We start from the raw sequence: 16,228 nt of genomic DNA, 5'->3' as shown, positions 1-16,228 counted from the left end.
CCATCTGCTGGTTCTCCCCAAATGGCCACAATGGCTGGAGCTGGGCCAGGCCAAAGCCAGGAGCCAGGAGCTTCTTCCAGGTCTCCCATGCGGGTGCAGGGGCCCAAGGACTAGGGTCATCTTTCACTGCTTTCCCAGGCCACAGCAGAGAGCTGGATCGGAAGTGGAGCAGCCTAGTAGCCTGGTCTTGAACTGGCGTCCATATGGGATGGCGGCACTGCAGGCGCCGGCCCCAAGGCTGCTTCTCATCACTAGGGCTGGGGAACGGAAGGCGGTGTGGGTCAGCCGTCGTGGCGCAGAGGTCAGACCAGCCTCGGGACGCCCCCATCCCAGTCGGACTGTGGATCCAGCTTCTTCAGAAGCAGAAGACGGTGGCCTGAAGGGTGCCGCTCAGGCAGGACACCCCGGCCTGGCCGGCCCCGCCCTGGCTTTTGCAGCCATTTGGGTACTAAACCAATGGAAAGAAGCGCTCTCTCTCTCTCTCTGTGTCACTCTGCCCTTCAAGTAAAAAAAAAACCTTTAAAAATTTCACAAAAAGAAATGTATCCAAAACAATTCAACATGCAATCCGTGTATAGATTAATTTTTTTGGAAGACATCTTTGAAATCCGGCCAGTGCAGGTCCCAGCCAGCCACCGGCCACTGAGGGGCAGTTCAGTTCCTGGTTCTCGTCCAGGCACCTGGAGATGCCCTCCTGCCCACCCTGACAGCAGCCTAGGAGACAGGCACAGGAAGCAGCAGCCACGGTGGAGCAAGCACGGGGCACCCCGTGGACCCAGAGCTAGCTGGGGGAGGTTCCGTGGGGGACCCCCGAGGCCCAGGGACCCCACAGTCCGCAGCCCCGAGGGCCAGGGACCCCACAGTCCGCAGCCCCGAGGGCCAGGGACCCCACAGTCCGCAGCCCCGACGGCCAGGGACCCCACAGTTGAGAGCTCCGAGGGCCAGCGGCCCTGAACCGGGAGCCACAGAGACCCCACAGTCCGCAGCCCTGACGGCCAGGAGCCCCACAGTGCGGAGTCCCGGGGCCAGGAACCCCGAGGCCCAGCAGCCGGGGCGGCCAGAGCCCAGCGCCCCGAGCCCGCCCAGGGCCCGCCGCGGGCGCCGCCTCCCGTTTCCCAGGATCCTCAGCCGCGGGGCGGGCCGGGGGCGGGGCTTTCGTGCGCGCAGCCGCCGTGAGCGCCGCGGCCCCGCCCCGATCGAGCCGCCCGCTGTCGACTGCTCCTGTCTGGCGGCGGCAGCATGGCGGCGGGGGCGGCTGAGGCGGCTGAGGCGGCGGCGGCAGTGGTGGAGGTCGGCTCCGCCCGGCAGTTTGAGGAGCTGCTGCGCCTCAAAGCCAAGTAAGCGGGGCGGCGGGCGGCGGTGGGGAGTGAGTGCGGGCAGAGAGGGCCGCGCGGAGGGCGCTCGCCTCGGCCTCGGGGAACGGGCCGGGGTCGCCGCGGCGCCCCGGAGCCCCCGGGCTGGGCAGCCAGCGAAGCCGCCGGAGCCCGAGCCGCCGCCTGCGGAACGGCCGGCAGGCGGGGGGCGCGGCGGGCGGGGGCCCGGGGGCGGCCTGGGACCCTGGGGCCCCGACCCTGCGGCCCCCGGCCCGGGCGGCCCGGGCGCTGGCGGTGACTCAGCTCTGCGGCAGGCGGAGGGGGCTGCGGCGGGACCCCCGCCCGCCCGCGGGGCCCGCGCTCGCCTTGGCCTTCGCCCCTGGCTGCCCGACCTCGCGGTGGGTCCCGCTGCAGCGGGGGCTTCGGTCCCCGTCCTTACCTCGGCCCTGAACCTGCTGGCTCCTTGGGCGGGGAGGGCCCGCGACCTGTGGCGGGCTCAGGCGGGTTTCCTCGTCCCAGACTGGCTGGGGAGGGTCCGTCGGGCTGGGCGCACGTGCTGCTCGCCCTCCAGGGGCCCGCGTTTTGCGGGGAGAGGGGCGCTCGTGCAGCCCTGCGCGCGCCCAGCGGTTGTCTGAGCCACGCGCTGGGCGGTTGGGGTGGGCGCTCGCTCCAGTGCCCGGTGGCAGCCCCGCCGCCTGCGAGCCACGTGACCCCTGGGCGGGTGTGGAGAACCGAGCCTCGGCGTGCCCCGCGGGCTCCCGCGTACGCTGCTGCGCGTGGCCTGCGGGAGGCATCCCGAGCGGGCTGTGTTGGGGGGCTTCGCAGGCGGGCGACCCGAGGCAGGTGATGCCCCGTCCTGGGGCCGGGGGACCCGCTTCGTGGAAGCCGCGAGGGTGGAGTGTGGAGGCAGGCAGCCCCTCGGCATGTCGAGTCTCCTTGGGGTGTTCGTGGAGCGGAGCAGGGCGAGGGCGGGCGGTGCGGGGCGCTCCCGGTGGAGGCGGGTTCTGTCACCCGGGGCTGGCGGGAACAGAGCAGTGGGGAGGCCCCCGCAGGGCGCCCGCGCGTGTGGGCCTCGCCTTGCTGGCCGGCTTGCAGCTCGCTCAGGGCACCTGCGTGCTGCACGCCTTTGTGTTTGGTTCCTGTGTGAGCCGTCCTGACAGGTTCCTGACAGGTCAAAGTTCACATAGAAAAGCCACTTGGATGTGTTTCGGGCGCTGGTCAGAGAGCCGCGTGCCCTGCGCGGTGGCTGATGGGCGTCTGAGGGCCGAGCAGGGGCCGACGGAACACTGCCTGCCTTCCAGGTCATCCTTCGCCAGTCCTCCAGCCATCACTGACCCTCGCTGCCCCGCGGGACGGCAGGGGCACGTGGCCAGCAGTGGGGGCTTTGCTCACTGGCTGCGCCCTGGAGCGGGGGTGCGCTCCGAGGGGGAGCGGCTGGACGGAACCCGCCTGCAGGAGGCCGTGTGGGCACTGCTCGCTTTCCTGACGCGGACCTGGGTTAATGACGCCGTCTACCACTTGGTCCGGATCTCATCCTCCTCTTCTCTGGAAGTTCCCTCCAGCAGTGCCTCGGACGGGTGGGCTGCCCTGCTGATGGGAGAAGGCTGTTCCGTGAACTCCCAGGCAGTGTGCCCATTGGTGTGTGCTCCAGGTGTGTGTTGAGATCGTGGGCGTGTGTGCTGAATTGGAAAATGGAGGTTAGGACATGGAACCTGGGCGCATCCTGGCTAGGGCAGAGTAACCGTCAACGCTGCTAGAATGTCAGGTGGTCGAGGCCCTTTTGTACGTGTTTGGTCTTTCTGGCATGCCAAGGTGGTAGGCACTGCCGTCTTACAAATGTGGAGTTACTGTTAAAACCGCCTTGGTAGTAATGGAACTGAAACTGGAATCCAGATCCGATCCATATGCTTTTTTCTTTTTTACGTATTTGCACTCACACTGTTACAAAGCTTGATAATTTATCTTAATTTTAAAAACATGTAATCGTATTGTGAACATTTTACTGTGGCGTTAACAATTCTTTTAAAACTTGATTTTTAGTGGCTTTACATATGTTTTAATGGCCATTAAAAATCTGTATTGTTAGATGTTCCCAGCTATTTGCTTTGTAAAATAATGGTAAAATATCCACATACATAAATCTTTACCACTTTAGTTACTTCTTCAGGATATTTTCATATTTTAAGAAATTTCTGAAGGATCCCAATTTCAACCAGCAGGATATGAAAGTGCGTCTCACCATCTTGTTTATCATTCAATATCATGATTTAAATAATCCTTTGTGAATTTGATGAAAAGTGATAGTCTAGCTTTTTAAAAAGTTGAGATTGGTTACATACATTAATGAAATGCACAAGTCTTGATTCTCTGATAGATGAGTTTTTAAAATTTATCTATTTGAAAGGCAGAGCGACAGAGGGAAAGGGGGGGGGAGAGAGAGAGAGAGAGAGAGAGAACTCTTCCATTCACTGGTTCATGCCTCAGAGCCCACAACAGCCAGGGCTGGGCTAGTCGTTTTCACAAACTGCATCCTGGTCTCCCATGTGGGTACAGGAACTCGAGTACTTGGGCCGTCATCTGCTGTCTCCCAGGCACACGAGCAGGAAACTGGGTTGGAAGAGCTGGGACTGTACCCAGGCTGTCTGATGCGGGATGTGGGCCTGCCAAGTGGCAGCTTCACCTCTGTGCCATAGTGCCTTCTCCAAGACAGGGTGAACTTTTTTCTTTTTAAAATTTATGTGCTTGAAAGGCAGAGTTACAGAGAGAGAGAGGTGGGGAGAGAGAGTGAGCTTCTGTCTGGTTTAATCCCCAAATGGCTGCAATGGTCTGGCCCAGCCCAAGCTGGGAACTCCTTCCAGGTCTGCCATGTGGGTGAAGGGGCCAAAGCAGTTGGGCCATCTTCCTCTGCCTTCCCAGGCGCATTAGCAGAGAGCTGGATCAGAAGTGGCGCAGCCGGGACTGGAACCAGTGCTCATATGGGATGCCGGCCTTGTGGGTGGCAAGCTTAACCCTCTGTGCCACAGCGTCACTCCTGGTAGGGATTTTTAAAGCTGTATGCATACCAGTAACCAGCATTCAGAAAAGAGTATCGGGCCCCGGAAAGTTCTTTGGCTCCTTGCGTTGACCGCTGATCTGTGGTTGCTGTAGTTGAGCTTTCCCTGTTCTTGGACTTGATGTAATAGCATCATGGGGTTTCTTTTGTGTTTGGCACTTTTGCTCAGTGCTTCAGGATTGATCCGTGGTGTGTGTATCTGCAGTTGGTCCCTTTGCTGCATGAGCTGTATGACATTGTGCGAGTGTACGCTGCTTTCAGCCATGTGTAGGTGTCGTAGAGACTGTTACGTGTGAGGCTGCCCTGAGCGTCTTGCACAGGCCTCGCTGGACTTCTCTGCGACCCTCCTTGCCTTCATTAGGCCTCAGAGACCCCTAGGTACTGCTGGCCGGTGAGGCTTGAGTAGGCGCAGGTTCATTACGGGGGGCGAGGAGGGGGACGCGGTGTAGGGGTCAGGCCTGGCTTCACTGGCCGGAGCTCAGTTCCAGGCTCCCAGACACGCAAACCTGCTGTGTGGCTGAATGCTTTGGAGGAGTGCAGCGTGGTCTCTGCTAGAACCCAGCACGCTTGCTCGCGCGCTGGAGCGCTGGACTCTGCAGGGTGTGTTAGCGTCCCCGGCTGGGGCCCTGCTGCTCTCCCGTTGTGCCCTGCACAGCTCTCCCCTCGTCCTCACTCCGTCTGGGATCTCTGTTCTCCATTCTCCTTGGTTTCAGCGAATGACTTGAGAAAGCAGCACTTTGGGGTGCCTTCCTGAGTCCCCTTTACCGCTCTGCCAGTCCCTTTCCCTCGCTTGGCTCCTGACTGGGGGAGCCCGCGGTCTTGTGCAAGCCGAGTTCTCAGCTGAGATTCGCCCTCTGCTGCCTTCAGAGACCTTGCGTCCGCCGCTGTCTTGTGGGTCTTCAGCTTCTGCCACTCCGTTTGCACTGTGAAGGTTCTCTTGTATTCAGAGCAGAAGCGTGCGTCCCTTGGTGCCGTCTTTCCTCTGCTGGACAGGATCTCTAGGGTCCCTGCTTGGCCCTCAGCTCAGCCCTCCGGTGCGCTTGCACCTGCGCTTCACCGCTTCCCACTGCGGGTGGTGTTGCCGCTCCTTTCTTCTCGTGACCTCTGAAACCCTCTGCCTGTGCCGTACCCCAGGACCCTCTCTCTGCAGCAGGGTCTGCGCTCCTTGTCCTGCCTGTCCTGACGTGGGTGAGCTCCTCGGACGCTGCACCCGAGGGTCTCCTCTTGGTCGCCTGCGGCATGGTGCCAGGCTGTCTGGATTCCAGAGTCTGGAGATGCAGCGCAGACTTCCTTCAGTTGGACACCGGCGGACAGCACACTGGACCCCCTTTCCTCTCAGGTCGGCAGCTTCCGTGCTAGGGTTGGAGGGGAGTGCCACCCAACCCGCAGTCTCTAAGCCAGAATTTGGGGTCCCACGTCCTGCCTCTGACTTCCTCCCAGAGCTTCTCTCACTGCACTTCCTGTTCTTTGTTGGGAGGTCCTCCCCCCTACCCCCCGCGCCCCACTGTGCTGTTTTACTGGGATTTACACTTTCCCATCCGCTTGCTTGCCCACAGTCTAGTTGTCCTTAATTTTGCATGTAACTTTTTCTGATTTTTTTTTGGAGGGGGGATTGTATATAAACTTGAAAACCTATAAAATTGAAGGTCTTTTCAGTTGTATGTGAGGATAGACTTACAATTACCTTTGACAGGGTAGTTTTCTATGGAAATAATTAAGACAGATAAATACTGAGATCCTTAAAAATTTAATCAGTAATTTATTTATGTATTTTATTTGAAAGCGTTACAGAGAGAGGTAGAGACAGAGAGAGAGATCTTCCATCTGCTGGTTCACTCCCCAGATGTCTGCAATGGCTGGAACTGAGCTCGATCCAAAGCCAGGAGCCAGGAGCTGCTTCAGGGCCTCCCATGTGGGTGCAGGGGCCCAGGATTTGGGCCATCCTCCACTGCTATCCCAGGCCATAGCAGAGAGCTAGATCAGAAGAGGAGCAGCCGGGACTAGAAACAGCGCCCGTATGGGATTGCAGTGCTTCAGGCCAGGGCTTTAACCTGCTGTGCCACAGTGCCGGCCCCCATGTAGTCAGTAATTTATCAAACTATTTTTTTAAAAATTATTTTCATTTTATTTGGAAGGCAGAGAGACAGAGATCTTCCATGTGCTGTTTCAGTTAGCAAATGTCTACAATTGTCAGGCTGAGTCTAGGAGCTCAGAACTAAGTTGGGGTCTCCCATGGGTAGCAGGGACCCAGGTCCTCAAGTTACCACTGCTGCCTCCCAGGGTGTGCATTAGTAGGAGTTGGAATTGGAGCATAATTGGTACTTGAACCTGGTATTCTGGTCTGTGATGTGGGTGCTTTAACCAGTGGCTTAACCACCAGGCCAAATGCCCACTGTGCAGTATCTTTATATTCCGTTTTCCCATAAACTTTCTGAAATCTCTCCATACGTGTTTAGAAGATCTTTTACAGCATAATAGAAAAGGGTTCTTTGTAAAAAGCGTTACCATTTTTCCCGTGTTTCTGGTGGCGTGTCTTGTCTTGAACATTTGATTGCTGATCCTGTGGTCACGATTGTGTTCTTGCTCACAATACCATGTTTAAAAAGTACATTCCGACTCTGGCAGGATACCATTCTCACAAGCGTCGTGCCTCGGTACGGGAACTCCCTCTGCTTTCCTCTGGGGCTGATTTGCATAACTTAGTGGAGATGGATGAATGTTCAGAACCACCTCAAATGCACTAAATGTTGACTCAGGAAATATCATTAACTGGAAAATGCAGCCATGAGGGCCGCAGAACCTCGCCATGTTCGATGCAACAAAGTCTAGCAGAGCGCAGTTCACGCCAGTCTTGGATGATTTCTTGGTCGTAGAATTTATATCATATTCACTCATTTCCAGAGTTAATATATTTTTAAAAAATGTGTTTTGTTGATGGACAGATCCCTCCTTGTGGTCCACTTCTGGGCACCATGGGCTCCCCAGTGCGCGCAGATGAACGACGTCATGGCAGAGCTGGCTAAAGAGCACCTGCAGGTGTCGTTTGTCAAGGTGAGACGTTCCCAGTGTCGTCGTCCTACGCTTAATTCTGATTTACGTGTTAGGCTCGAGTTTATTAACTAATTTAAGGGGGGAGTGGTGTGAGATTTCAAGTGTTTATAGTTGGTGCTGGGATTTGTTATTTTTGCAGATTTTACTTAGAGACCTTAACATAGTTTTGGATTTCTTAAGTAGTGTAAAAATCACCACACTTTTCCTTGAGATCCTTGGGTGGGAGGACAGAGCCATAAATATGCGGATGGGCAGAGCAGAAGCAGACTGGACAGCTAGCTGTGGGTGGTTGATTTTAAGACCCTTGTGACATTGACGAGATTACTTCAGCTGGAAAGCTGGGTGTCAGATGGAGGACTGGGTCAAGAAAGGGTGTAGCGGCAGCCGAGGACAGGGTGTGGGAGGAAGCTGCTGTCTGGAGCTGGATAAATGCACACCTGCGGGGAACGTGGACATCTTTCCGACCTGTTTGGGATGCAGAGAAGGGAAGCCAGACAGTCTCGCTGGCTGCCGCCTGGCTCTCTCCTGTTTGTGTGTTCCTCAGTCCTCATCTCTCCTGAGTGCATAGTACTAGCAGAGTGTCTGTGGCCCTAGGTGAGCTCACTTGGTCTAGCACATTTACTGTCATTCAGGACTTAGCTCTGGTTTAAGCAAAAAGCCAAGATAAGAGTTGAGAATAATAAATTATTGGGAAGGGAGGCACGTCTGTACTCAAAAGCCTGAATTCCTAGAAATGAACAAAAACTCAAAGCCTTATTTATTTATTTATTTATTTTTGACAGGCAGAGTAGACAGTGAGAGAGAGAAACAGAGAGAAAGGTCTTCCTTAGCCGTTGGTTCACCCTCCAATGGCCGCCGCGCTGTGGCCAGCGCACCGCGCTGATCCAGTGGCAGGAGCCAGGTACTTATCCTGGTCTCCCATGGGGTGCAGGGTCCAAGCACTTGGGCCATCCTCCACTGCACTCCCTGGCCACAGCAGAGAGCTGGCCTGGAAGAGGGGCAACCGGGATAGAATCCGGCGCCCCGACCGACTAGAACCCGGTGTGCCAGCGCCGCAAGGTGGAGGATTAGCCTAGTGAGCCACGGCGCCGGCCAAAAGTCTTATTTTTTAAAACCAGAATTTGAGTTCAGAGTACGTGTTAGCAAGTATACCCATATATATCGTTGAACATGACATCAGCTGTATTTGTGTGCTCTCTATGTAAACAGAATGATGACAGGCGGTTTATCTGAGTTGTAACTGATAACAGTTTCAGGTGACCTCTGACTAGGGAAGTTTGCTGTGACTTCCTAGGGTGTTTGTACTCACGTGGCTCACAAGTCCAGTGTAGGTGTTCACCGTGGAGGCTTCCCTCCTCCAGTCAGCCCTGTCGTCCCGCTCCCTAGGTAGTGGCTTACGTCAATTTTGTATGAATCTTTTCTGTGTTTCTTTGTGCAGATAGAGTAAATAACAAATATAATAGTCAGCTTTTTAAAGTTTAAGAGCTAATTAGAATACCAGTGAAAGTATAATGCAACTTTAGGCTAACCTAAAATGTCCAGTATAAATAATGGAAAGGGGACATTAAAGCTGCGTGTTTCGTCAGTGATAAAAGATAAAAGATAGTGATTACAGTGAAATGAGTGATTCAGCGTTTCAGTTCTAAGATTAATTAAGATGACGGTAATTGTTCTCAGCCTGCTTTTTGTGTATTGTGTGACTGGTTTAGGTGACGTGTTGTTCTCAGCTGCCGGCTGAATGATTTATTCAAAGTGACTCTAGAATTACTTCGCACAGTGAGATTTCGGGCTCAGTGAGCCAAGGGCGGCAAGTCCTCCGTGCGCTTGGGTTGGGGACGCCCAGCTTGGTTACAGGGGACTTTGTTGGGCGTGACCGCAGCGTCAGAGTGGTCATTGTTCAGCCATCGCTTCCCAGAAACTCCCCGAGGCAGGGTTTCTCCTTCATTGGCTGTCTGCCATCAAGGGCAAAGACAGGCTGCGTGGAGTTTGTAAGGTAGGTGACTCCAAGGCACTTGCTGGACAGTGGCGAGCAGAGAAGTGAAAGATCGGAGAGAGTGTTGGCATCTCCCAGTAGGAGGCATGCAGTTCATTTTAAAGACCTTTTGTTAATGAGGCTTTTGGGAATTTCTAGAATATAGAACTAACATTCTACTACCCCATGTGTGTTTTTTAATTTGATTTCTTTCTTAAGTTTATTTTTTTTTTGAATGATGCAATGGTTGGCCATTTTTGATTTGTGGAATATAGAGATTAGTCCATTTTTTTGTGACTGAGACTTGCAAAATCATTTAAGTAAGAAATCTTAAATAAGGTATTTTAGCACATTGTAAGGTTTTATGACGAGCAACCATTTCTTATTTTGTAGGAGACGATAAAATACCACTTTAGAAACATTGGTGGTAGGTTTTTGATGGGAGTAGTTAGTGCTCGTTGGAACTGAATGCTTCAAGATCAGCTCTTTGCATTTGCTGTGCCTGGGTCCTGCGTCTGCTGGGCTGGCATGGGCTGTCAAGGCCGTCCCTGCTCCTCTGTGTGCCACACCTGTGGCAGGTGGTGTTCCGCCCGCCTGAATCACCACACATCTAGTCACATCCTGAGGCCCCCGTACCTCCCAGAGCTCGGAGATGAGTTCTTTGTGCTGGCTAAAAGTCTCATAGAAGCCGTGGGTTGATTCAGAATAAAATACTGAATTAAAAATGTCAGGTGCCTTTGCTTTTCAGATTACGTGGTTTGTTAGTACTTAATCTCATGCTGGTCCTGTTAATATGTCATTCCCTAAAATAGGAGTACGCTATTCTGTTGGATTGTTTGACAACCTCCGAGGCACAGTGTCTGGTGCAGGGAGTGGGAAGGGGAAGTGTGGTAAGGTGCTGTTGTGATGAGAGAGTTGGGTGCCTCCGGCACTGTCTGAGGCCTGAGCCCCATCTGTTTTGCTAAAATCTCCTTTTGTTCTTGTGGCGTTTTTCCTTTGAGCTGAGTCTGTGCCCTTGGTGCCTGTTGGTCAGGAGTGACCTGCTTCTGTGACGTGATTCCTGCAGTTCTCACTTTCTTTGTTGCTGTCCTTTGTCAGGTGGCTCCTGCCTCCCAGGCCAGCCTCCTCCCACCCCACCCAGCCTGGCCCTGGTCACTGTACTGTGTAATTCCTGTCAGTGTAGACGTTCTTGGACTTGGAGCCGGCTGGCTGTGAGAGTTCATGCCGCTGTGCCTCATTTGGTAGGAACCCTTCTTTTTTTTTTTTTTTTTTTTTTTGGACAAGCAGAGTGGACAGTGAGAGAGACAGAGAGAAAGGTCTTCCTTTGCCGTTGGTTCACTCTCCAATGGCCGCCACGGCCAGCGCGCTGTGGCTGGTGCACCGCGCTGATCTGATGGCAGGAGCCAGGTACTTATCCTGGTCTCCCATGGGGTGCAGGGCCCAAGCACCTGGGCCATCCTCCACTGCGCTCCCTGGCCACAGCAGAGAGCTGGCCTGGAAGAGGGGCAACCGGGACAGAATCCGGCGCCCCGACCGGGACTAGAACCTGGTGTGCCGGCGCCGCAAGGCGGAGGATTAGCCACTGAGCCGCGACGCCGGCCTCCATTGCAATTTGAGATACAAGGTCAAGGGTATGGAGCAGTTATATATTTAAATTTGCATTTTTTTTATTTCTTGAAAAATAGGAATCTTCATAGTTTGATTTATTCTGAAATATGCAACTATCTTAAAGATACAGTTCCCAGGGTTTGATTTCTAGAGGTCTATGTGATTAGTGTAAGCAGTTACGAGAGAGACCGCGCTTATGCACTGGTATAGTCTGCAGATGCCTGCGCCAGCACCATGCTGGGGCCAAAGCCTGGGGCCGGAACACCGTCCAGGGCTTCTGTCACTTGGGTGGCAGGAACCCAACTGCTTGAGCCATCATCATGGCCTCTCATTGTCGGCGTTAGCAGAAAGCTGGATTCAGAATGGAGCCTGTTATTACGCTCAGGCACTCAGATGTGGGACGATAGGCATCTTGGTACATGTAGGATTCTGTTTTATAGGAACTGTAAAAATTCCTCTCAGATAATTCTAGTAGAATTGTTGAATCATTTTAAAAACCTAGATTTGACCTATGTTGTCTTGGTAATGAAAAAATACTGAACCACAGTAATATGGTTTATTAGCTATTTTGGGTCTAAGTTTGGCAAGCATTTTTAAAAAGTTATGAATGATGTTACTTTAAATGTCCTTTGAAGTTGAGCAAGCACAGGTGTTACAGGTGCTGGTGGCAGGGAAGGAGGGAGGGTGACTTGAGGTTGGATTGGTGGCAGGGGCCACGTAGCCTGTGGACAGTGGAGAAGGGTTCAGGTCCTGCTCCAGGTTGAGTAGGGGTGGCACTATCCCATTCCAGCTTTGAGCTAGGGCTAGGGGGCCATTTACTTCCTTAGCTCAGGGAGCGGTGTGCTGGGAGCTGGGGGAGTGCGAATGCTGAAATGGTTGTCATGGTTTACATTTTGGAGGGAAGCTCAGAAAACCTTGGTGGATTGGGTACAAGGGCTGAAGGAGATGAGTTGGTCAAGGTTGTCTCCTTATAGATTTTGAGGACAGAGAGGCTGGGAGATGCTCAGCAAAGCTTGGGGTGAGGTGTTGAGGGTGCATTCTGGAGGTAAGAGGCCCGGGCTGGGCGGTGTGGTTAGGACTCAGAACCTGAGGAGAGCAGTGCCGGCCTAGGGCCTGGGCCTATTCTTTTTTTTTTTTTTTTCTTTTAATTTTTTAAAGATTTATTTATTTGAGAGGCAGAGAGAGGGAGAGACAGAGAGGAAGGTCTTCCATCCACTGGTTTGCTCCCCAAATGGCTGCAGCAGCCGGAGCTGGGCTGATGCAGAGCCAGGAGCTTCTTCTGGGTCTCCCACGCCAGTGCACTTGAGCCATCTTCTGTGCTTTCCCAGACCACAGCAGGGAGCTGGGTCAGAAGTGTGTGGGAAGCAAGCGATTTCCACTCAAGGCATTCTTCTGGATTCCATCATGGTTGTGTTTATGTTGGTCCAAAAATCATGTCTAAATCCTGTCTTTGAAATATAATCTTTTTTGCTTGTGGTAATAGAAAACTTAACCATGGTATAGTGAGAAAAGCACAGGTTTGGTAGTCGAACTTGGATACTGTGTCTTTGGGCAAGTTACTCAAGTGACCTCCTGTGTTCCTCCAGAGAGGCAGAACCAACAGGCCAGCCGAAGAGATGGGAGAGGGATTTGTTATGAGTTCAGTTCACATTGCGAAGCCCCACTGTCTCATCTGCAGTTGGAGCGCCAGCACAGTGGTGGCCGGTCTCAGCCTGAGAACCTGGAGACGGGATGTTCCAGTGCGGAAGAGAGGGGACTGAAGTCGCTTTTCTTCCTTCTTGTTCTGTTTTAGTCTTGATCCCACTGGATGGTGCCCACCTGGGTGGGTGAGGATGGATCTTCCTTACTCAACCCACTGATCCATATCGCAGTTTTTTTCTGGAAAACCTTCATAGACACACGCAGGAAAAATGTTTTACCAACTATGTGGATGCTCCTTAACCAGCTCAAGCTGACACCTAAAATCAGTCTTCACGCCTCTTTCTTGCATAGCCGTCCTCTGAAGTTGAGGTGGCACCATGCCGCCCGCCTGTCAGAGTTGAGTAGGCAGTTGAGGTGGCACCATGCCGCCCGCCTGTCAGAGGTGAGTAGGCGGGGCAGTTTTGTGGAAGGGCCTGTGGAGGTTTGTGGCATGGAGCAGGCTGCCTGTTTAGGGCACTGCTTTATTTATTTATTTTTAATTGGAGTAGTCGCTCTTCCTATACCTTCTTAAAATAAGATTGATTTATTTTCAAGGCAGTCACACACACACACACACACACACACACACGCGCGCGCGCGCACGCATGCGTGCAGAGAGAGAGACGGACCTTCTGTCTGCTGGGTCACTCCCCCAATGGCAGCAACAACTGGGTCTGGGCCAGGATGAAGCCAAGAACTCCTTTCGGTTCTCTCATGTGGGTGACAGGGACTCAAATACCCGAGTTGTCATCTGCTGCTTCCCGGGTGCACTAGCAGGGAGCTGGATTGGAAGTGGATTGAACTGGCACTCTGATGTGCAATCTGAGTATCCCAGGTAGCGGTTTAACCCTCTGTGCCACAGTCCTGGCCCATTTTAATTTAAAAAAAAAAAAATTATTTTCATTTCATTTGAAAGGCAGAGAAACAGATACACATGGAGAGACATGTTCCATCTGCTGGTTCACTGCTAAGTGCCTGCTGTAGTTGGAACCATCAGGCTGAAGTTAGGAGCCTGGAACTCAACCTGGGTCTCCCAGGTGGCTGGCAGGGACCCAAGTGCTTGAGCATCACGGGCTGCCTCCTGGGCTGCTCATTACCAGGAAGCTAGATTGGAAGCAGAGAATCTGGGGCTCACACTGGACGCTTCTCTATGGGATATGGCGTCTTAACCACTGTGCCAGACTCCAGCCTGAAGATACTCACTGCTGATCATCTCTAAGTTCTGAATGCACCCATTGAAAAGTATTTGTTGGGGCCGTGTTGTGGTGCGTGGACCACCATCTATGATGCCAGCATCTCATATGAGCAGCATCCTGGCTGCTGCATTTCCAGTCCAGCTCCCTGCTGAAAAAACGGGCAGAAAGCAGTGGAAGATGACCCAAGTGCTTGGGCCCCTGCACCCGTGTGGGAGACCAGGATGGAGCTCCAGGCTCCTGGCTTCAGCCTGGCCCTAGACAGCTATTTAGGGAGTGAACCAGCAGGTGGAAGGTCTTTCCCTCTCTCTCTTTCCCTCTCTCTCTCTCCCTGTAACATTTCAAATAAGTAAATGTTAAAAGTATATATTTTTTATTTTCATTTTGGTAACTGTGTTAGATCTGACAAAAATGTTTACAAAGAATTTGAGTCAAGATTTTGGGACTGGGAGTGTCCTGGAGTTCTGGAGGAGCAGTGCTGTTCTCTGTGGCTCTCCTGTCCCTTGTGAGAGGGAATCTGTCACTCTTCTTCCCTGAGTCTTCTAGGAGTCGGGGATAAGGGGCCCTGCTGGACACTCAGCAGTGTGGACAGAGACTGGCTATGTAAGACTTTGTCTTTGTCTTTTTTTTTTTTTTAAGATGTATTTTTTTTTTTTTTTTTTGACAGGCAGAGTGGACAGTGAGAGAGAGAGACAGAGAGAAAGGTCTTCTTTTAGCCGTTGGTTCACCCTCCAATGGCCGCCGCGGCCGGCGTGCTGCAGCCGGCGCACCGCGCTGATCCGATGGCAGGAGCCAGGAGCCAGGTGCTTTTCCTGGTCTCCCATGGGGTGCAGGGCCCAAGCACCTGGGCCATCCTCCACTGCACTCCCTGGCCACAGCAGAGGGCTGGCCTGGAAGAGGGGCAACCGGGACAGAATCCGGTGCCCCGACCAGGACTAGAACCCGGTGTGCCGGTGCCGCTAGGCGGAGGATTAGCCTAGTGAGCCGCGGCGCCGGCAAGATGTATTTGTTTATTTGAAAGTCAGAGTTACACACAGAGAGAAGGAGAGGCAGAGAGAGAGGTCTTCCATCCGCCAGTTCACTCCCCAGATGGCCTCATTGGCTGGAACTCAGCTGATCCGAAGCCAGGAACCGGGAGCTTCTTTCAGGTCCCCCGTGCAGGGGCATAAGGACTTGGGCCATTTTCTACTGCTTTCCCAGGCCACAGCAGAGAGCTGGATCAGAAGTGGAGCAGCCGGGACTAGAACCAGCACCCATTTGGGATGCTGGCACTGCAGGTGGCGTCGTTACCTGCTACGCCACAGCTTCGGCCCCAGGACTTTGTCTTTATGAGTCAGGGCGCTACCCATTTGGCTCTGGTTTAAGACCATATTACGTTGCATCTATTATGGTATGACCTTCGTTTTGGATTTGTATTCCTCTTATGTTTAGAATCTGGTAGTGCTAAATGTAGCCTGGTACAGTGCCAAGGTTAGGTGGCCCTCGGGAGGGTCAGAGGTAGGCGTGCCCTTGCTGTGAGCTCTTCTGGACCTGAGCATTCTGAGTGTGGAGTTGTGTGCGTGGTAGTTTGCAGGACTTCGGAAAGTCTGTGCTAAACAGCCGTCTCAGAAGGCTTTGTCTTCTGCCTCTTCTTCCTGCGCTATGGGACAGTGAATGTTGAATTGACATTGATAGAATTTTCACATAAAATACATTTAAAAAATTGAAATAATTAAAAATACTGTTGCCAAAAGGTGTTCTAGAAAATAAAAACTAAGATAGCAAAAGCATCTGAGGGTACATGACAGAAGATACAAACCAGAGACAAACGACTCTGCTTCCCTCCTGACTGTCAAGCTGGGTAAAACGCCAGAAGAAAATGGAATTTCAGGCCCAGTGGAGATCTTTGGTTCCTGGAAAAATACAGCGTATATATTTAAAAAATTTTAACAATATAATTTATCAATAAATTTTATTTCCTACAGGTATAATGTGAATACAGATTTTTATTGGTTTCAAAAAGTTTATATTAAATTGACAGTCCTTTGAGGAAAAAATATATTTTAGCTTTTCTCAAAGTGTATTGTTTATAAAGACCTACATAAATACTTGTAATAATTGTATTCTAACTATTTAGAAATTGTGCTACTAACTGTGTTTAAGTCCTTGTATCAGATATCCCATCATGCCTTGTTCAGGGGCCTCAAAGAAAGTGTCAGACCGTGCAGTCAGTTACAGTGCATTTACATTTAGGAAGACCTGTCAGGATACCTGCTTACTGCCCAGCAGCCTTGCAGGGGTTAAAAGAAAAATTTATCAGACATCAATAGTTTATTGAAGAAATACTCCTTTTGCTTCATAATTTGCGGAAGGCCGCAGC

The 16,228-nt window shown here is 52.5% G+C and overlaps 1 protein-coding gene across 1 annotated transcript in view; it reads left to right on the top strand.

Moving 5' to 3' along the window:
• The first annotated feature begins 1,153 nt into the window (after window positions 1-1,153).
• Window positions 1,154-16,228, top strand: part of GLRX3 (glutaredoxin 3) — a 32,319-nt gene continuing 17,244 nt past the window's right edge. Inside the window, exons 1-2 of the mRNA XM_051836642.2 lie at window positions 1,154-1,337; window positions 7,308-7,416. Of these exons, the coding sequence (XP_051692602.1) occupies window positions 1,240-1,337; window positions 7,308-7,416 (207 nt within the window). The 5' untranslated portion in view covers window positions 1,154-1,239. The remainder of the gene's footprint in view (window positions 1,338-7,307; window positions 7,417-16,228) is intronic.

Source organism: Oryctolagus cuniculus, chromosome 15 (genome assembly GCF_964237555.1).
Source record: "Oryctolagus cuniculus chromosome 15, mOryCun1.1, whole genome shotgun sequence".
NCBI lineage: Eukaryota > Metazoa > Chordata > Mammalia > Lagomorpha > Leporidae > Oryctolagus > Oryctolagus cuniculus.
This window is presented reverse-complemented; position numbering and strand designations above follow the sequence as displayed.